This window comes from Lycorma delicatula, chromosome 2 (genome assembly GCF_047948215.1).
Source record: "Lycorma delicatula isolate Av1 chromosome 2, ASM4794821v1, whole genome shotgun sequence".
NCBI classification, from domain to species: domain Eukaryota; kingdom Metazoa; phylum Arthropoda; class Insecta; order Hemiptera; family Fulgoridae; genus Lycorma; species Lycorma delicatula.
Window position 1 is genome coordinate 55,066,585 of NC_134456.1, and position 23,527 is coordinate 55,090,111.

Genomic DNA, 23,527 nt, shown 5'->3' on the forward strand with positions numbered 1-23,527 from the left:
ATTATCCAGTAACACTGAAAAACACTTTTAGCTAACATTATCGATTAGCATCTATACTTCAACTTTCTGCAGGCATGCTCCGAGCATATTCATTGACATTACACATTTCTCACTTACTAGTACATGATCCAAGTAATCAAAAGCCTTGCAGTAAAGAAAAAGGTGGGGTCCCTCTTCCCTACTTGGTTTACTAAATACTGAATAAGCACTAGCATAACAGTTGTTGACTTATCCCTATCAAAATAAATTTAAATAAGTAAGTAATAAACTCAATTAAGTTAATTTTAACTTAGTATTTAATTTATTTAGGTTATATTAGTTTTGATTAACGCTGTAATTTTGTATTTTTGGAATAAATTTTTGTCTTATAGTCTGGTGCTATAATGGCCATCATTGGTTATGTTTGTACTGCCTACCCAGATACTGAGATGTCACTAATATTTTTACCATTTGTACATTTTAAAGCTCATCATGTAAGTTTAATTACATATAATATTTTATTAATTAAAATTTATTTAAAAAATTTTATTATAATATAATAGTGTTTTTTTATTTTTTGAGTTTACAGGTAGGCTTTATTTCAGTGTTTATGCACTGTGCAGATGCTTTATAATTATGTGGTGCATTCCTTTCGACGTTAGGTTAGTTGGTCTGTGGACAACCATTGGGTGTAATAAACCGAGACGTCAGTTGTTGAGCTGTGATTGAACATGCTTCAATTCATGTTGTTTCATTTATCAGAGTCAATTGTTGCAAGAAATATAATGTTTCTTTCTGTTGAGGAGGGCATTTTTCTCGTTGAACACATTTTTCATGAAGGTAACAAGTATATCGATTTAATAAAGCACTAGTTTTCTGAATTGAATTGCTCAAAGTGGAAGACCACCAAAACTAAACGAACAGAAGCTGCTGGAAATTTCAGCATGAAAGCCATATCTTGGGGTTAACCAGGCCCAACTATGTCATTCCTGAGCCCCCATCCAAGGACCGTGACTCAGTCTGTACATTTTCTTGCCTGCCTATAACTACTAGGGGAGGGGTTTATACTGCCTATAATCGGGACCCAATTATGTTGGGCCCTGATTAACAAATGAACTTACATTTGTTAACCACCAGTTTCAGTCCATGTGTTTGTATCCGCATGTCAGTTAAAGATAATGCAGAATTGCCTCTTGTCTGTATTTCCTCTTCCGTCCTTCCGCTGACAAGGACCACAAGGTCATCGGCATATGCAATGGTCTCCGTCTGTGCTGGCAGACAAAGTTTCAACACGCCGTCATAAACCACATTCCAAAGCAGGGGCCTCAGCACTGACCCCTGTGGAACACCTCCAAACAGCTGAAACCAATAACCGCCTTGTTGTGTATCAGCTGTGGCCCACCTATCCTTTAGATAATCTCCAACCTGCCTGCACAGTTAATTAGTAATGCCTTTCTCTCTCAGCGACACCATAATGGATCCCCACAGTATGGAGCCGAATGCATTCTTTACATCTAACAAAATCATCATCCGCATATTTCTCGTTCTCCATGTGCCCTCTCTTTCTCTCGCAGCCCAGTTTATCACTCTTGAGATCACCTGGGTAGTCGGACTTTCCCTTACAGAAGCCATATTGGTTTAAGTGAATATCCATCCCAGCTTTTAGTTCATCAATTACTGCCAGCATCCTTTTCACCACTTTAGCCGTGGTATTTAACAGGCAAATAGGATGATACTCTGCTGGCCAACCAGCTGGTCCTCCCTTGGGGAGGAAGAACACCCATACCTCCTTCCAGCAAACCGGGAAGAAGCCACTCTCCAGACCCCTATTAACCATGATCTCCCAAAAGATCCATCTCACAAGGCTTTTGAGAATCAGTGCAGGAATCCCATCAGATCCAGGACTCCGTTTGTCACCCAATCTACCAATTGCCCAGGTCACCTCATCCATCGTGAATCTGCGTGCCTTAGAGTCCTGTTGTCTCTCTATGTCTTGTTCCTGACAGAACCCCAACCCCAATGAATTACACAAACAATCTTACAAAAATTGGAGTCTGGGTCAAATACGCGTTGTGGGTCCAAACTTTTTTAAAAATACAGTTAATAGTGACTGTTATTGTGCTGTTTTAACAAACTTCATTAGTCAGTTAACAGAAATGGAAATTATCACGGTTTGTTCAAACAAGATTGTGCCACAGTGTACACAACTAACAGGTCAATTATGTTTTTATGAAATGTCTTCGGTGAATGAATCATTTGAAGGGGTTTGTAGCCTGCACAATCACCCGATCTGACTATCTTACTTTCTACAGCAGTGAAACAAGAAGTGTATCACAACAGATCACACACAGTTGACGAACTAAAATCCTCATTAACGACATACGTAAGAGACATTCCAGTACACCAGCTGGTTAAAGTGTTTGAAAACAAATTGAAACATGTGCAGTTTTGTTCTGATGTTGGAGGAGGTCATTTTCAACACTTTTTATAAACTATTCTAGTAATTACAGTATCCATTTTTATAAAGTAATACTAAGAAAATTTCATTACTTTTTTTCTTGTGCACAGCAATTTTCTGAATGCACTGTAATCTAACTGCCTATGTGGTTGAAAAATACTTAGTTTATTTTTGTCTGCTCCATAGCAAGGGAAGGTTTAGTAAATCCCCGTTTCTACCATCCTAGTCAAAAAGAATAATACTTAACATCCAATTTGTTTATGAATAATTTTAATGATGAAAAGCTAAATGGTTGATTTGACTAAAACACTACTTACTTGCAAGTTCTTTTTTCTTTTTTTTTAATGATATTTAGTCTATGCTTATGTAAATTTAAATGTGTTTTACACTTTGTGATTACTGTACAGTAATACAGTAGAAACCTAGTAATCGTGACTTAAAATAGTACTTGGTCTGATCACTAAATATCTTGATTAACCAGAATTATCTTTCAGTCCATTTCTTTATTTAGTATTTTAGACAGCATGCATATTGCTATTGTGTAATGATTTATAAAATCTTAATCATCATAAAAATAGGTTTGCGGTTCTGACAATTAAAAGAATGAACATGAGAAGGTGAGATTGGAATATTATAGGCGGGTACCAGATAATTTTCTTTCCAAGTATGTCAAAAGAATGTTTATGGGAAAGAAAAGATAAATTTTTAGACAAAAACATTATCAATACCTGGTAACATATTGTGGTTACTAAACAAGTGTAAAATAGTTATTAATGAAGTGCACCAACTGTCCTTTCTTGCCCGCTTTAAAAGGAGTGGAGGAAATCTCCCAATATACCAATGCCAAAATTTCAGATAACTTAAACAGGGATTATTTAGTTAATAAATAGTTTTTGTAATTATTCCTTGAAAAATATTTATTTCTAAACCAAATTATGTAATATTTATATTCAGAAGAATTAAATTATGTAATTCTTATATTACATAATTTATAATAATGTAATCAAATTAATATAATTTCTACGTAATCTAACTTACTTTTGTTTCCTTTATTAGCTAAACCTCGGTTTACATTTCTACTTTTCTCATTTTAAGTATATAAATTTGAGAACATAGCTTCTAGATGTAAGACAAGTCATTCATAATTAGAAGATTAAAAATATAGGTGTAAAAAAAGATTCCCTTGACATTCAAGTTGAATATATAGGGTAGACTTGACCATCAGTTATCTATTTTTTTTATCAGTGTCTATTTAAAATTCTAAATTTATCTTTAGATCTTACATATTCAAAATTTAATCTTTTATGAAATAAATAAAATAATCAGTTCTACAACAATCTGTTTTTCTGTCTACAGTAACGTTGTGTACAACAATAATGTTTTAAATATTAAAAAACATGATTTTTCATCATTTTAAGTTGTTAAATTAAAATATAACAATTAAAATTAGTTATCACTTGTTTATCACATTGTATTCCTCTAAAAATGTGATAAACAAGTGATAACAATGCGATATGCTCGTATATATATAAAAATACAAACATGGAAATTGTTTTTATATTTTCATTCATTATATTTGCTTCAAAATTGTTATTAGAAATAATTATTTTATTTGACAGGCCTTAACTAGTCTGTATTAACAGGTATGTTTTGCATTAAGAAGTAAATTTAATAATTTTTATTTTTTTTAGGCTATAAAAGCAATAATGACATTGGATGCTGCTGGTATTTTATTTAAGTGGCAATTTTTCGATCATGCAGCACATCTTGGTGGTGCCATAGTAGGAATGTAAGATATAAATTAAAAATTTTATTCTTTTACTTTTAAGAGATTAACAGTTATAGAGATTAATAGTTAATAAATTATAAGTGCAAACTTATGTCTTAAATATAAGCTAAAAATAAACAGATCCTTGGAGATTTAATCATTTTTGACAATCTTTTATATGATATTTTTCTTCATTTATACATCATCATAAAAATATAACTAATTGCTGATGAACTTTTATGAAATAAATAACATAATCAGTTCTACAACAATCTGTTTTTCTGTCTACAGTAACATTGTATACAACAATAATGTTATTTTATATTTTAAGATAACATGTGTAAAATACAATGGAATGCCGATTATCCAGACTGCCATTTACAAGGCTAAATCCAGGTAAATGGAAAATTAAAAAAGGTTCATCATAAGTGTGGACATACCATTCCGATGTATAATGGGTATCACACTTAATAAAAATATGAAAGTATAAAAAATAATTGTATTACAGTAAAAAGATACTCAGAACATAAGTAAGTACAGTATAATAAAAAACAGATACAATTAGACGTTACAAAAATCGAATGTGGTAGAAATTTGCTAATAAAAGAATCTGAATTTATAAAAACTATTTTAAATAAATTAAAATTTACTACTACCTTACTGTTTTATAAAAAATGTCATTTCAAAAACTTACAAAAACATATTGAAGAGAAATTGCATTTATTATAAAAATATATTATTTTAAAACTGTTAAAAAAATAGAAAAAAAATTACAGTACGTTTCATAGAATAAAACTTTAAACATACCTTTAAAAATACTATTTCTTTTTTAAAAAAATCAAGAATGTATATTTGCTTGTATGTTGATCTTCATTTAGGAGCTACAGTAGCCAACATGTAACAGTGCGCTTGGATGATCAGCCCGCACATCTGCTATACTATTGTTCTCTAAAACATTGGCACACCATGATTAGTCAATTCTTAGTAGCATAAACATGATGTATGATACGTTGGGTAGTAATTGTCGCCACTCCAAGCTCACCGTTATTTGGCGGCAACTGTACGAGATCACATAATCATTTTAACAAAGAATCTGTATGCTTTAACTGTTCAATAATGATGGACAAAAATTAAGTTTGTGTGAGACAGCCCTGGATGTAAGTCATTGCCTTTTTTTGAGCTGTTGGCTGATCATATATGGTATCTACAATCTCATCATTGCACAAAATTTAGTACCCTGGGTTATTGTCATCACTAATGATCCATTCATCAACATTCTCGAAATCACAGTCTGTATTGCCCGATATGAAATCTCTTGTGTAAAATTCCTTACGTTATAAAATCTTCACGATGCATTACATCAGTATTGTTGGCATTGTTTTATTTAAAATTTCATTCCACATTCTTTGCTAATATCACCCTTCTGTCAGAGTTCCATGCATAGGCCACATAAAACGGCAATCTTTTAGATTAATGTCTTTGATTATCTTAATTATGCCACGTACATCTTCATTATCAGCCAAAAGAGTTCTTTTCATGTCCTCTGAAACCAGGGTGAGCCCAACTGTACATAACCTTCTCCAGTATGCGAACGCTGTGCTGGAGTCTTCTGTTGAATCGCTGGTCCTTTGGGAACAAAATTTCGGTTTTAGTTAATAATATTTCAGTACTTGTTGTTCCTCTTGAAAAAACTAACAAACTGGGAGTTTGAAAAGACTTCGACCAACCTTTTCAGCTGAAGAGGTATCGAACAATAAAGAAACAAGTAATGTAACAGAGAGTGCTAAATTATTTAATGTATGGTTTCTTTTAGTAAAGTGTAACAAGGAAGTTAAATCCTTTTCTAAGGTTTCTCTCTTTGTAATAAGTAAGTGCATAATAACAGCTCTGGCTTCGAAATTTATTAAAAAACTTAGTAATGGTGCCCAGGTAAGTAATGATAACAAGAGTCGGAAACTCCTAGCCCTTAGGTGCATGGGGAAGGACAAAGTGATAGTGGAGCCCAATAATACACTAAATTCCAGCAGGAGAGTGTATCTTTCTAAGAGTGATCTTTTACCATGAGTTGGCTGGTATTGAATTATCTGAAATATCAGAAGATCTATCATCGCAGTCAGTCACTTCTGTGCAGAGGATTATGAATAAGTAAAATGGTTGTGTCAACATTTTCACTTATCCTAACCTTTTTTACTCCAACTGTTCCTAAGCGAATAAGACTTGGCTACCTCTCTGTCTGTGTGTGACCATTCATACCAAACCCAAGATGCTGCTTACAGTATCAGGGTTTTGATCACAACAAAATTGGTTGCATGAGGGAACAGATTTGTCTGCATTGCAGCCGTACAGGACATGATGATAGTGCATGCTTTGAAGCTGAAAAATGTATTAATTGTAAAGGTTCGCATTTGGCAAAACTTCAAGATTGTTTCGAGGTTGCCCCCTTTCCAAGGAGGAACAGGCTTTATTAAAAATTTGTACCGAGCAGAAAGTGTCCTTTTGTGTAGCTTGTCAGGAATATAGAAAATCCCTCAACATGAGGAATCCTATACAACGCACTGTTAAGTTTTGTCCAGGCTCTTTCTAATAATGTGCAAAAGGAGAATGCATGTCCATCATGGAAAGAACCGACCAAATTGGTCTAGGCTTTGTCAGACCAGATAAAATTCCTTACGTCTGCTTTTTCGTCACTGAATTCTTTTTAGGCAAGAAAAAGGAGGATATTTTTGGTGGAAAGACTGATAGTGAGCAGTTTATTGAAAATCACTCAATCAGTACATCACCAAATAAAATTCCTGCTGTACCAAATATGCAGCAAACTATCAAAATCCCTATGAAGGGATGTATTAAAAAAAAAAAATTGTTCCCTGGTATGGTATCTCTGCCCTCCAAGGTTTCCAGGTCCCCACCACATCTCGAGGTCTCTTCACAGATATGGTGACAAATGAAGTGCCTGAAGAAGCAAATTACTTCCTAAAGTTTATAAACACCAAAAAGAAAAACTGGATCGTATTTGATAATCTACATGCAGGGTTTATATATTTTTTTTACTAAAGGAAGAAAATTCTGTGGTACATTGTCTGCAGGAAATTCACCTCCTTCCCCATAATGAAGTGTCTTCTCGCAGCTAGGTCTATAAGAGATGCGGCTAAGTGTAGGTAGAGGACATGAAGGTGTGGCTGTTTTCCTGAAGGAGGTTGATTAGCCGCACAGATTCCCCTGGCTATAAACATCCCTGCAGCTCAGTGAAAGTATTGGCATCATTTAAAATGAATATCTGCAACTTATACTTTTCCCCAAATTCCAGTATCAGTGAAGACGATCTTTCCAATCTGCTTTCCCAAATACCTTTGTCCTGCCTAATAATTGGTGATTTCAACACCTTTACTATTCATCATTATGTTCTTCTTTAGGTACTATAGTTGATTGAATGACGCATAACTTTTATCTCTGCATATTGAACAATGGGTCATACACATTTATGTCATCTTCATCTCGTACATTTTCATTTGTTGATCTGCCTTTGTGTTCAACATCCCTACTTTCATGTCTTACCCACTACATGTCCTAAAACTTTAGAAGCAGTTATAGACCAGTTTTTACCTCAGTTGTTAATTGTGATTTGCCTCAGAGTCAGCCAAGCAGATGGATAGTTGGGAAAGATTGGATGCAAGAATTCCTTTGGGCAATACAACAGGAGTCGTATAGTGTGATCCACCAACTTGTCGCATATATGGCATTTATATTTGTATTGTCATGGCATTTATAGACATAGAAAAGTCATTTGATAATGTAGACTGGAATAAAATGTTCTGCATTTAAAAAAAATTTAGTGTTGAGAGCATAAGAAAGAAACCGTAATAAAAAAGGGAGTCTGAAAAAAAGATGTTCCCTATCCCCGTTACTTTTATCTTTACATAGAACTAGCAGTTAATGATGTTAAAGAAAAAGTCTGATTCGGAGTAACAGTACAAGGTTAAATTATAAAGATACTACGATTTGCTGATGACATAGTAATTATATCTGAGAGTAAAAAAGATTTAGAAGAAGCAATGAAGAGCATGGATTAAGTCCTACACAAGAACTACCGCATGAAAATAAACAAGAACAAAATGAAAGTAATGAAATGTAGTAGAAATAATGTTGATGGACCACTGAATATAAAAATAGGGCAAGAAAAAGATTATTAAGATAGAAGAATTTTGTTACTTGGGAAGTAGAATTACTATAGGTGGAGCGATATAAAATGCCGAATAGCACAGGTGAAAAAAGGTTCAGTCAAAAATATAATCTGCTTACATCAAAAACTAATTTAAACGTCAGGAAAACATTTTTGAAAGTATATGTTTGGAGTGTAGCTTTATATTGAAGTGAAACTTGGACGATCAGAGTACCTGAGAAGAAAAATTAGAAGATTTTGAAATGCGGTGGAATATGTAAAACAAATTGTTAGGGACGTAGGATGTAGGGGATTTACCAATATTAAATGACGGGCACTAGATAGGGAATCTTGGCAAGCTGCTTCAAACCAGTCAAATGACTGAAGACAAAAAAAATTTATATTTTTAATATTGTGTCATTGTGATTTTATTTCGCCTTAAACATATGACATAGGCACTTCACATTATGCTGTACTGTATAAAAAATATTTTTGTTTTGATATTGAGCATTTTAATTGCTGATTTTATTTCTTTTATAACTCTGTAATTTAATTTTTAAGTTTGGTATTTTTAACTAATTGTTCATTCTAGTAATATAGTGTCCAGGTGTTGATAAAGACATTTAGTTGTCTGTCCAGGAAAAGATTAAATAGAAATAATCATATCAATCTGAAAAAATTTGCTAGAAAAAAAAAATTTTTCTTGCGGTCATCTCTATGATCTGACTAATCCAGTCAGTATAAGATTTAATCGATGATCTCAAGTTGTGTTACTACCAACCAACAGTGTCAAATATTTTGTAGCCTGGAGCTGATTCTTCTTTGCTGGGAAATAAAGTTATCTTAGGAAGAGCTTTCCATTCAAGGACATATTGTCACAATTTTCAATTAAATTCAATTTATTCAGGTACTCAAATGTAACATGATAGACCTCTATAAATAGAATGAATCAGTTCAGCTGAGAGTTACCTCCTGTGCTCAGACCTGGATATAAAAATTACAAAGATTTACATAACATACAAGAACATAACAAAAGATATATGTACAAGAAATAAAAATCTAATTTCTAATTACAAAGTACTTTATAAGCAAAGTATTCATCATAATATTTTAAAAGAATCAGAAAATTGTTGAATAAATTCATTTGCTACTGGGATGTTTGCTGATGATTCTCCATGAATTTAAAGTTCCCAAATTCCATCATGCTGATTAAAATTTTGAAGCCACCTGTATTTGCAATAATATTTTCTTTCCCATTTAGATTCTTATTAAAGTAATTGCTTTCTCTACTGGAATTGATCCACTAATTGGTTTATCAAGAGATCACTTTTGAACAAATCACCAAAAGAGCTCAATTCCCCTCATCATTTGATGCTTTCTTCATTGTCTTACTGGAAATACTTTATTCTTTTTTGAGTTGCAAAACATTAATCATAATGGTTTCTCCACTTATCTAAATATCTGAAAGAGTGGATGTTCCTGAACCATATTCATCTGATTACCATTATCCAATTTTTCTAAGATCTCTCTTTTTTCTGTAATTGATAAAACAATTGTTTTGTTGCAGACATGATATTAACAATCCCTAACAATATTGATACTTATGTTAACAGCACCAGAGTTACATTATTATAATTGTATTTATAAGAAATTTTTACGTGTACTGTCTCTCAATATCCTTAATTATCAAACCAGATTATTATATGAACTGAAAACATGCGATATATATATATATATATATATAAATAAAATATGTCCTTACTTACTTACTGATAATCAAAAACTACAGAAGATAAATTAATGAAAATTTGTATACACATTCTTCTTATGATGTAACTGCACATTAAGAAAGTATTTTTTTAGATCCTGAGTTTAAAGAGTTAAAATGGGGTAATATTAATTTTTTTTTTTTTTTTTTAATTTCTTGGTAGCAAAGTATTTAAAAACCAGTTTCTAGATTTTTTTTTTAATTCTATCTTGAAAGCGATGAGGGGTAAAAAAATGTTGACAATGATTGTAAATTTTCCCCATTTCCGATTATACTAAACGAGGTATTCATTCGATTTGGGCTTACAAATACTCTTCAGATAATTATCTTAAAACCATTTTTAGATTTTTTGAATTTTAACATTTTAAGGGATAAAAAATAAATTATTTATTATTTTTTTTGCTGTTTTATGCTACAACTATTGAATCAATCTTTATGAGATGTGGATGTGATTGTAATTTATGTTTTAGATTTTTTTTTAATAAGGTGTTACTTTTTTAAAATTGCCTAGTGCAGATAGATGTAAGGAGTCCAGATAGTTGGACATCTGGGAAATTGGCATTCCATTGTATATTGTGGATATTGGCAACAATACATTTAATATTTCCACTAAAGTATATATTAAACTGAAGATTTGTCCATAGTACATATTTTAGTTTTCTTTCAATCATTGCAGCTTATTATTAAAACATTACTAGAGCTATCACAGAAAACTATAATGATTAAAACTGCATCACAATTAAAATGTACTCTTCTTAGAAGATTGAACGTAGTGTACATTAATTGGAAATAAAAATCAATCGAGTGTTTTTGAGAAAAACATCTTAATTTTTGTGTGTAGTTTATTAAATATCATATTAATATAGCTTAATTATATTAAATAAGATTTTTATCCGTAGAATATATGCTTATGCATAACTGTTGTAATATTATGTGGATTATCACATGAGTACTTTTTACCAAAATTTAAATTTATACTATAAATAGTATCATGAGTAGGATTTAAATATAGTACTTTCTCACTTTAAAATTTTTACTGAATGACCATTTAGTAATGTTACTTTCTTCTACAGTATAAGGTTGGGTTGTTTTTTCCCCAATGTTTATTTTAATTTACCATCTTGAAATGATTTTACGTGGTCATTTATATTGAATTTTAATTAAATAATCTAGTTTTAAAGTATATATGATATAATTATCATTGTCACCATGAAATAAGGACAGTGTTATATCTTTTAAGCTTTCATGTCAATATCTTGGATTTGGATTGATTTTTCCAGTTCTTTCTAGAGCAATTTTTTATAAAATCATTTATCAAGAGTTGGATGATAACAAAATTTATGTATGTTACTACTCATATTAGTTAATAAAAGACCATAAACTAGTGGCATTTTTGTCATAGTATACAGAAGAAATGATGAATTTTTCAATTTGATTGTTTATGGTAATGAAAATGAGTATTGCATAGCACTTTAGAAATGAAATGCCAATCATTTTTGTATAGTACATCTGTTGTCACAATTGAAAGTATAAGCAGGATTTGCTTTTTAGGCATATTTATCACCATAGTTATTCGGGATCAATTCGGTACATTGTTGATCGACTTTCAAAAAGGAAGCACATAACAAATGCTGCGCTAGCCTTCTATCAAATGATATAGAAATTGCACACCAGAATATACAATCAATGACACCTAACAAAGAGCATTGTGTTATTGCATGATAACATAAGCATGTAATACTTGTGGGGCATAAGGTTTATTAAAAAATTATGATGGAAAAAGAAAACAGAAAATTCAAATCATTGATAACTGGTAAAAACAAGTAAGTTGAAGGGGTTTTTTGGTACTGATTTGGGAATGTGCTGAGTTGAAAGAAGCTGTCTGTTTTATGCATTAACCGTACAGTTGTAACATGCTTTATATATATATATATATATATATATATATATATATATATATATCTTTTTATGCTTATATATATATATATATATTTATATATATATAAGCATAAAAAGATAGTAAATCAACAAATTATGTAATATATTGTGTCATCAAATAATATAATATACAGGCTGGTTTGATTATTAGAGTAATTAACATAATACAATTTTTTCCTAGCAGACTTATTGCAGAGGATTTGATAACAGTAACTATTGTAATCATAAGTAATTTCTAGTATAAATTTGTTATTATGTATATTGTGTTGAATGCATATAATCTTCTTTTTCAGAGGATGGTATTATTATGGAAATTATTACATTTGGCAGAACCGTAAATATGTTGTTCAAGCATGGCATGATTTTAGGTCATCTTTTGACTGATAAAAACAATGTTAATAATCAAATATTTTAAAGGTAAATATATTTCCTATGCAAGTAATTTGATTTAATTTTTTTTTTTTTTTTACCTTTCAATATATAACAAAATAAATTATGTTCACATAACCAAATGAATGAAAATGCAAACAAATGTTAGTGAGAGTACTGTTCCAGTACGTCATGAAAAGTACTGTTCCATGTGTTACAGGGAGATTGTACTGCTAATCGGATTGAAGGTTCTGAAAATCATATGTACTATAAAAGATGATGTTCATATAAACATTGTATTCCTTTAAGTCATTTTTGATAACTTTTAATAGCTACAAAGCAATAAGATTACAATAAAAACTGATTATTGTGTGTACTTCTTTATCAATGTATCCTTCGTTTAGAATGAATGATTTTTAATTCGACCGGTGTATCCGTGCATGTTTGGTTTTTTTTTTGCAACATATATGCATTTTGTGTTCTAATGATTATTTCACACAAAGAGCAGCATCCTTAAAAGGACGTTTAAAAAAGATAATGAAATCCTTAAAATATATGTATTACTTTTCTTTGTTACAGATTTTCAAATGTTACACTGCAGGGATAAGTAATTTTTTTATAAATAATAATGAATGCATTTATTACAAAAAAATGTGACGAAAAAATATTTAATTCTGGATAGTATTTATTAAAACGTGCACATATTTTAATACACATTGTTGTGTATGCATTTATTTATGTGTGAAGTCATTTAAATTAAATTTGAATGGTATTTTAATATTAAAAATAAAAAAATTTTATTATTTTGTAAACAAAAATTTAATGTTTTATTTCCTATTTTGTTATCGATATATATTAATTTGTTTTTTTATCTTACTTCTGACTAATAAAAAAAAAAACAGTTTATTTTTAAAGAAATGCTTCTTTTAAATAAGTTTGATGAAATGTTACAAAAAAGTAAATTTTTCTTTAATAAATTAGATACCTTTTACCACCTTTCTTTTTATATTTAAGGGAATAATTTATTTATGCTTTTAATTACAGGCTGATGCCAAATTTAATTGCTATACTTTTTTATGGATGAAAGATGAATTTTGTTGTGTATGAAAAAAGTCAACCCTGACTTGGATTAAAAACAAGAACCTTCCAGAAGAAAGACTTTTTCATGCTCCCATAAAGATCAGCATGATAAAGATCTCATTATTATCAAAATTATCTTCTATAAAGTGAAAAGTTAGGTTTTCAGGTTAATCATATTTAAAATTTGTGACAAAACTTTTTAAAGAGATTGATGGGCTGTGTATTAAGATATCCACGTTCAATTAATTTAGTAACAGAAAGATGTATGGAACATAAAAAGCTGTGAAAAATATATATTTGAATATAAAACAGCGATTAAGGATGTATAAATACGTCAAAGTTAAAAGATTTGCACAGTACAGAAAAAAATGGAGAATACCATCAAACCAGTGTGACAGATGACAGAAAAAGTAAATATAATATTAAACTTTTTAAAATTAAAATATAAAAATATGTGGAAACAAAAGTTTATTTTTAAAATCAAATTGAAATGTTATATTTTGTACTATAGCAGTGGCTTACTTACCTAAAACTTCAGATTATTTTCAATGTAAAAATAAATTATGGTAGCATATTAGTTGAAACAATAACTTCCGCAATATAAAATCTAAGTTCATTACTTTCTGGTGGGTTGTTACTTTAATCAAAGTCTAAATTCTTACAGTACCTTTACTATATTGTTATCAATGTAAAAGTTCATACTGCCATCCTGAAATTACTTCAGCAACAGAAATGCATTCTGAAGTAATAATTCAGACCATCATCTTTGCTAACATACAAATCCCAAATTATTACTTTTGTTATAATTAAGTTTATATAATATATATGCGATGTTATTTTCTTTTAAAAAATTCTTCATACATTTTTAAGAGAGAAAAAATTCAATTTAATAGAACAAACACCTAAAGACAAATTACACAGAAAGTGGTTTAATTTTACAGTAACAGTAATTACTCAAAATACAGACACAATAACAAATGATGTGTTCAACCAAGAAAAAAAATTAAGAAGTGCGATAAAGTTAAAGATAGAATTCTACATTTTAATAGTAATCCTTGAATTTTTTTACTAGCAATAGTTCAGTATTTTATCATAACAGAAATATCTGATGTGGACAACACATGACTTCCTTGTACACAGATTAAATTAAATTACATTTACACATTTTTATTTTTTTTTTTAAATGAAAAGTACATAAAATTTTATTTCATAAAAAACTTCTAATATTTTATCTTTTTTTGTTATTGAATTATTATTCATCATAAAAATAATTTTACAGTGAGAGGTTAACATAATTATTAATAAATCAATGTGTTTAAATTTTAAAAAAAAGTTAAAGAAAAAGGAGATGAAACTGTTTTGAACCGATGTGAACCTAAGATCCAAATATTTCATTAATAAAAATTTTATTTGGTTATAACTCTGAAACCAATGAAAACAAGTACCACTTTTGATATATCGTTAAAAAGCTATCAATGAGGGCTTATTACTGCAGTTAAGAAAAAGTCCAAACACCAATTTTATTTTTATTTTGGGCTTTTTTTGACACTTTTGGTTCAGGCAATCAAAAGGAGAGGTGCACAGTTAGATGTTACAACAGTCCTAAATCCAAAATTTCAACATCATACGGCTAATCATTTTTTAATTATATGAGATACATAATACATATGTGCATACAGATGTCATGCCGCAACTAGTCAAAATGGATTCAGGGATGGTCAAAATTGATATTTCTGTTGAAATATGAAAACCAAAATGTTTCATGATCACAATACTTTCTTTACTTCGTACAAGGAAGTAAAACTAATTTAATTTTATTTAAATTACTTCTATTTTATTTATTAATAAAGTCTGTAATTTTCCATCAGCCAAACCTTTCTGGATGTCCTTGATATAGTCATTTTCATACAAATTATGCTGCGCTTCATTAAAAATATTAATTATATTCAAAACTATAACCTAAGCAAGCTAAAATTAACTGTAAAAAAGTGATTGAACAACAAAGGTGGACTAAGGAGGATAAAAATAACTTCCAAAGACCATGTTATTAGTAATTTTAGACTTGTGAAAGGAATGTGTTTTGAAAATAATTTTTTTAATGACAAGCGTAATTTATTAATATTTAAAACTAAGCATAGTATAATTTTAGTACTTTTCCTTTTACATATCATAAAAATGTTCAAAATATCCATCTTGAGCACTGATGAAGAAATCGACTTGTTTTTATGCCCAGTTCAATTTTTCTTAGTTACCGCAGCACTGACTTCAGCTAGCAGAAATGCTATCTTTTGATATTTTCTTTAAATTCACCAAAGTGTGTATGTTGTTCTTGTTATAGTAACTTTCAAATGAACCAAAAATAGAAATTTGGTGGTGAGAAAAATTTTGAGACCACAGATACCGTATTCCACAAGAAATTACAGTTATAAAAAAATTCATGCAACTCCATAGCCAAATTGGAAGTGTGACACAGAGCATCCATCTTGCTGTAACCAATATTTTTGCTCTTTATTTCAAGCTAAGCTATAAGATTTGTAATTTATGAATAATTTTCTGCATCCCAATCCCATTGGGGAAGACACACCCACTTTGTGGCAATTCCAGTCGCCACACCACCCTCTCCATTTTGAGCCCTGAGGGGCTTTACCGGAGGTCATCTTTAGACCCTCTTACATCTCACAGTCATCAGTCGGGATGCCACCGATGCAAATTGCTCGGCAGACATTTACAACAGTAAAAATTATATCAGCCAACACCTTCGCTTTAGGCTTCTTTCGGACAGCTTCACTCTTTTTCCTACAATATCACCCTCTGAACTGCTAAGTGAGTCCGTGGAAGCGCGAACTCTGTATCTAGTTCCAATTTTAATACCAATGCTTGTGACTAAATGCCTCAACCATCAACTAAGTAATGAGTCATTACAACGCTAAACTCATACCATTCAAAATGTGTTACATGTAATAACAAAATTCAGATTACATCCCATCGCCCATTATAAACATCATACCTGAAGACCGCCCCTTGGCAACACAGTGCCACACCTCATGGCTGCATGGACTACCATGGCCTCAGTAGCACAGTCAAGCCCCGCCAACAGTGGCTCCACCACCCAACTTTAACAACTATTGGTCTAAATTAACCGCATGACATTTACTTCATCACATTCATTCACTCTCGGCAAGACAATACATATGTACCTTTATGTGTTTATTTAGACAAAAGTACAAACATCTTGGACCTACAGTCAAAAAACATGAATGCAAACGTACATTTAAAATGTATGGAAAACTTACTATAACTGAAAAAATTTGTCATACATAACATTTAGTCATCTCAATATCATAAACTTCTAACTTTCAGACTAATACACTTCATTCCACTTAACAGAGATAAATTACACGAATAAAATTTTTAATTAAAGCAAATGACCATTACAGTACACTATTAGACAAACTCCTACACAAATTTTATTATTAAAAACAAAATAAATTACAAAAAAGATAAATTCATTAAAATAATTTATGTTACATCGCATTCAGAACTATAAAACAATATACAAATTATCAAACAATTTTGTTCTCCTGTGGTGTACAAATTTTGACTGCTGAGACTGAAATAAGTTTTACATTTGACAAAACAGATGGAGTATTTCATAATAAGAGCTCATTAAAACATTTCACTCCACCATTGAGTATACTTTCACAAACTGGCTTGTTGAAACAAATCTAAAATGCACAGGAATTCATAATTAAAAAGATCTTAAATAAACAATAAAGGACACAAATTAAATACACTTGTGAATAATCCAAAATATATATAATAATAAAAGAGGTTTTACAAAAACACAACTTAATAATATCTTACATAATTTTTGAGCATGTAATTAATAAAAAAAATGTTACAAAATTAAGTTCAAACATCATTATTACTACAGCAATCAGCATCGACAGAGGCAGACTCTGTAGAAGCTTTTATCACCAAGAAAATACAACTTAGACTCGGATAAAATTTTTATAATTTTAACCTTAAATAAAGTACACTGAAATTGATTTGAAAAATTTTTTAACATTTATGTTGTAAATTTTTCCATCTTGATATTCCATTCTAAAGCACTTATTTCTTTTTGAATAGTATCCCAATATTAAAAACTTGGTAATATTGGAGGGCAAGTGCATACAAGGTGTTTATCTCCATATATATCATCAATACGTCCAACTGTTGGCCAGATTTTATTATCGGGTCGAACAAATTCCTGTACAGAATTTAAAATGAAATATGAATATACAAATATACAAAATATACAAAGTTATAATCTCTTAACTTGGAGGTTTATTTATCTCTTGCTTTGGAGGTTTTATGGCATACCTTTTTTTTCAATTATTAAAAAGTTAGTTTTTCCACCATTTTGGGGGTGGAACAAAACACTTGATCTACAAAATTGATATTTTTATATTTTATGCATTTTAGTAAACCTTACATTACCATGTTTGAACCAACTTGATAGCTTACCCCGTTATTGTGTAATGATTATTATAAAATTTATATTTTGGCGACCATGTTGAGGTAAACCCAATGGCTAATTCATGTAACGAATGGCTGCATTTGTGTAATTTAGTAATCTAAAATCAAAATCCAAGAGAAATGTGTCCACACACATACATACATAATTGAATCTAATAACATACTGTACATTCATTGAAAATTACATCTCAAATGGCCGGCCTCGGCCTCCATGGTGTGAGTGGTAGCATCTCAGCCTTTCATACAGAGGTCCTGGGTTCGAATCCCAGTCAGGCATGGCATTTATCATTTATCAGGGAATTTATCATTTCGTAACTCTTTGATAAGGTAAGAGAATTGTTCCCCCTCTGTTAATGTCTAATGCAGAGAAAACTAATAAATATTCAAGGAGACAGGTTGAAACAGTGAAAAATTAAATAAAAAATCATTATTGTAACTCCTTAAAGAATGACTTAGGTTTTGTACCAAATTAAGAATAATTTAATAACGACTTCAAAAACTGAAATTTGAACAAGTCAAAAAGTCATTTTGGTTTGTAGTATGATTTTAAAGTTAGCTTTACTTTTTTTTAAAATTAAACCTGTAAACAATGTAGCTATATGAAAAAATAAACGATTTGCAAGAAATATAAAAGTAAGAAACTTCATCTCGATAAAAAAAAAAATCTGAAGTGAACACCACATGACTTCCTTGTAAGCCTATTAAATTATATATACACATTTTTTGCTGCATTTCATTTAAACTTATTTCATTTGAATGTAGATACAATCCTCCAATACTTTATATAAAGTGGACAGTTACAGAATTGCATTGTGGTGGACACCACACTGATCACATTTTTTTGTGATGTACATATAAGCATTTTATTTCAGTTTATATATTAATTTTGTTACACGCCACTCAAGTAGTTGTGTAGTGTAAGTGAGAACGTGTCAGATCTGTAACCATGGACACATCGGTTGGAATCTTGACTTCATTTACATTTTTTTTATTTATTTAATTATATTGATTTGCTAATAATAATTATTAGCCTGTGTAAAAATTTTTGAATTAAAATGAAAAGAATGTAAAGTTTTATTTCACTAATAACTTCCAATTTATTTTTAATTTTTTTTTTTTTGTTATTGAATTTTTATTGCAATTTGTTTTTACAGTCAGAGGTTAACAATTATTAATAAATCAATATATTTAAATTAAAAAAAAAAGTTAAAAAAGAATAAATGTATATGAATTCAGATTTGAACCGATGTGCCTTCCCCTTGTAAGATCCAAATATTTCATTAATTAAATTTTATTTGGCTATAACTGTGGAACCAATAAAATTAAGTACTACTTACAATATATCGTTGAAAAATTCTGAGGGTTTATAATACTGCAGTTAAGAAAGAGTCCAAAATACAAAACATTTGGATTTTTGGCTTTTTTTTTACACTTTTGGTTCAGTCGATTGCAATCAAAAGGCCAATTATTTTTGAGTTATCAAGATACATTCATGCTTTTTTACATACAGACGTCTCGCCGAAACTAGTTAAAATGGATAATTCTGTTGAAATCTAAAAACCAAAATTTTTTGCGATCACAGTACTTTTCTTACTTCGTCCAAGGAAGTAAAAAGAGGAATGATAATGTAAGTAGACTGCTACCAACAATGAACAGGCATATCTGTTTGTGTTTGTCCATTAGAATTTGTAAAATGCAATGTGCCTATTTTCTGATAATCGAGTTGATTTTTGATAGAGCTATCCAGACTGACAACACTGATATCAAATGTAGAAGCAATATTCACTGTAATTCGACAGTCATTTTGAATAATTGTGTTAACCGTGTCAGTCATTTCCTGTGTTGCCGATGTTTTCAAACAACAAGAGTGAGGTTTATTCTCTATATGTTTCGACAGTCTTAAAAGATTTACTCCATTTATAAATGCTTACATTTGTCAACATTTCCTTCACTATAATATCTTTTAAGTCTTATGTAAATTTCTGACAGCTTCATATTTTCTTTTGTAAGAAATTTTGTAATAATAAACTTTTCCACTTATAACGAAATAACATATAACAGCTAAGTGCTGAACTGTTGGAATAGGTTAATGCTAGTTTCCAGCCATCAGATGTGCTACTACTTCAGCTTTTATTTCTTATATTTCGCACCAGATTCAATTTATAATTTAAATTTTAACACTCCTCATAATTAAATTTGAAATTACTTTGTATTATTGAAAGACATTATAAAAAGAAATTTACGGTGCTCTATTTTCTATGAGAAAGTTGTGTATTTTCCATGAGAAGTTTGATTATATATTTGAAGAATTTTAGTTCATCAAACGGCAGCCAGTTTGTCTGTTGGCTTTGTCATCTAGCGATATTTTCAAACATAAATGTTATTTATTTTCAGTAACTATATAAAAAGGTAGTTGTATTTAAAATTAAATACAACTATTGCATATATATATGTGCATATATATATAACACAGCTAGCTAAAATATTAATAAGAATTTCGTTATCTAATCGTACAGTAAGTGTTGTGAATGTTTAATTACAGTAATTTTTAAATTAAATATATTTTTTTTCCTATGAGTAAGTAAAAATATACCATTGGAAATGCTACTTGTATCCTGCTATAAGGTCGATTCCATTCATCAGCCATAACTTGTTCTTGTGTGTGCGGTGATAGTTTTAAAAGATTTAGATTTATATCCATTTGTTTATTTTCTATTGCAGCAATTTCTTCTCTGATACCTATTAAAACAAACATCTTATTTAAACAACTTAGAAAATCCATTAGTGTAAATTGCAAAGTATTACTGTGCTACTACTTTGAACAACTACATTCTCTAGTATTAAATCTGGTACAACTTTACTTAAAAATTTGTGGGAATATATAATATTAAAAAAAAACCACAAAATTATAAATGATAATTGAAATCAACTCCCATGACATGTTTGCTAATAAATGTGAACTGAGGAATGCATACCAATAATGTCAACATGTTATTATTGCAGTTTAAATCAATGTAAGATTAAATTTATTTTTTATAAATTAATGTTAACATTAAATATGATGTGTGTGCAAACGTGTATATATAATTAGATCACAATGCAGGGCAAAAAAAGAATGCAAATTTCTACTCATTCATTTAAAAAAAAAAAAAAATTATTTGATTATAGTTGCATGATAGCTTTAATAATAGTAAAAGACAAAATAATAAATATATTTTATTTTTTAAATTATCCACTCAGTTAAGAAACACTTCTGATATATTGAGAAACTGTAAAAGATGAGTTTTTTACTTTTGATAAGCAACAAAATGGTTGCTTAGATGGATGGTTGGATAACCATTTTTATCCTATTAAAAATTTACAGGCTATATTCTGTCGCCAAATGGCTTCAACAATGCATGGTACCTTAAAATCTTGTGGTAGTCCTGAAAAGTGCCATTTGAGGTTTTTGGAATGATGGCCTTGATAGGGGTCTTTTGTGAGATAGCCTGAGAAAAAGCTGGTCTCCAGCAATTTCGGCTCAAATGTAGTCGGAGAATTGCAGCTTGCCCGAGCTCTTCCCTCAGCGGCAGTGGTGGCCCCCCGGCCCCCCACAGCCTCAAAGTGTCAGTCATCTTGCACTGAGGCGGTTCTCCCAGAGCAATCCCATGCTGGGCCCGACAGCCAGCAAACTTCTTTCTTCTTCTTCTCCAGGCGGTGGTTGATGATGAATTGAAAATTCGCTCTTTTATAGGTGCCTGCGAGTGATGGGACTGCTGTGGTGGGAGAGTTGCACAGTCGGCTACTTGGTGAAGAATGAGTGGCACTTGTGCAGGCACGTAGGTATACTGTACTCCCACTGATATCTGAATGCCTAGCATTGCAGTCACTGTTTTGAAGTTTGGCAACAGTACATTAACAACAGATTGAACAGCCTGTAATTTGTAAGCTAGAGTTTGAATGATTATTATATTATGAATGAAAGGCAGCTTCAGATCAATAAATGGCCCTCATTTTCACAAATAAAGGGTCTGATTAAGTAGTATCCCATCAAAAAATATATAATTTTTGTTTATTTTTAAATTAGAAACAATTAATACATAAAAATATTAAGTGTATATGAGATAATAATAAAGTAAAAAAATCAATGGAAATTAAAATAAAATTTAGAAGGCATCAATTGAATTTAAAAAAAATAATTAATGAGTTATTAATGAAAGCATATTTTGATTTCTGTTTCTTGAAGTACTGTGCTGCATAGAGGAAAATGTTTGGTTTGGTTGATATGGATATTGTTATTTTTGTTAGAAATAATAAGACTTCTTTATTTAGCAAAGATAGTATTAACATAAATATATCAAAATTAATATTTTTATTTATTAATTATCGGTCCTTATGTTTATATACATATGGGTACCAGCAAGCAATCTGATAGTCATGTATTTTCTGTAATTTTGTTCTTACACTAGAAGCCCAAGATAATCATTATGGTTTCAATTTGTTGGGCTGAAAATCAATTTCATTATTTTATGAGATATAATTTTCAACAAAACACATAAAAATTTTATTCATCAGGCAACAGTAATTCAACTATTACCAAGTGATCAGATAGATTTTATGAGAAATAGAGGACTGGGCAAATTGAACTGAAGGGTATTTTAGATCTAATTAATTTGGCTTTTCATGTAACTTCAACATAAACACAATCCACAGGCGCAAAAGCTTTGCTACTCTACTGAGCCCAAGTAGAGAAATAGCTGGCCTCCAGGCTACTAGAAGGCACCACAAGAAACTTGAAACAGAAACAGCTACTAGAAGGAACCAACGTAGTGACCAGTGTTTAACATTCATCCAAGGAAGAAGAGAAGGAATAAAGAACAATTGAAAAAGAAAGATAGAGAGGCTTTCTTAAATTAGGGGTATTAAACCAAAATATCATAAAGTGAAACGGATTCTTATAATACAAGGGACAATCAGAAAGTAAGTTACAACCCCCTCTATGAAACAAATACATATTTATAAAACTTTTCTTTTTTTTTTGAACAAAAAACTACATATTTTTATCTATTTTTTGGCATAATCACCAAAACCACACTTCTCATTTGAATTTTTGCAGTAACTCTACGTTACATAAGCTGAATGAGAAGTAATATTGTCATGAAGAAAACCTACCCCATCGCTCAATCTTCCGGTCTTTGATCTTTAATGGCTTTACACAATTTTTTTAGTCTCATAGTAAGATCAGCATTCATTGTTCCTCGAGACATAAATTTACTGTAAACAACTCCCTCAGAATCGAATGTTGATGTTTGTGGTTGTCGGTCTAACAGATGTGGCACCCATCATGCACACATCTTATGGTAACCAAGCTAAATAATTGCAAACACAGGACCGTAACTGATGTTAAGTTCACTTATAATCTCTCTAATTTTAATGCACCGGTTACTCAAGATCATTGCATTCACATGTTACCCATCGTGCTTACAGTTGAAGGACGCCCAGCACACAGTT

The 23,527-nt window shown here is 30.4% G+C and overlaps 1 protein-coding gene and 1 pseudogene across 3 annotated transcripts; one reads left to right on the forward strand and one right to left on the reverse strand.

Moving 5' to 3' along the window:
* The first annotated feature begins 377 nt into the window (after positions 1 to 377).
* Positions 378 to 22,036, forward strand: LOC142318817 (presenilin-associated rhomboid-like protein, mitochondrial). 3 transcript variants are annotated; one of them, XM_075355327.1, is made up of 4 exons: positions 378 to 473; positions 4,129 to 4,226; positions 12,361 to 12,484; positions 21,771 to 22,036. In XM_075355327.1, exons 1-3 carry the CDS (start codon positions 384 to 386, stop codon positions 12,449 to 12,451), a joined length of 279 nt encoding a protein of 92 aa, XP_075211442.1. In that variant the 5' UTR covers positions 378 to 383; the 3' UTR covers positions 12,452 to 12,484; positions 21,771 to 22,036. The 3 variants fall into 3 exon arrangements, with proteins under 3 accessions (XP_075211442.1, XP_075211439.1, XP_075211440.1); XM_075355324.1 differs by lacking the exon at positions 21,771 to 22,036 and adding an exon at positions 13,481 to 13,969; XM_075355325.1 differs by lacking the exon at positions 21,771 to 22,036 and adding an exon at positions 13,016 to 13,184.
* LOC142318814 (glycine dehydrogenase (decarboxylating), mitochondrial-like) overlaps positions 16,956 to 23,527 on the reverse strand; it is a 29,480-nt pseudogene continuing 22,908 nt past the window's right edge.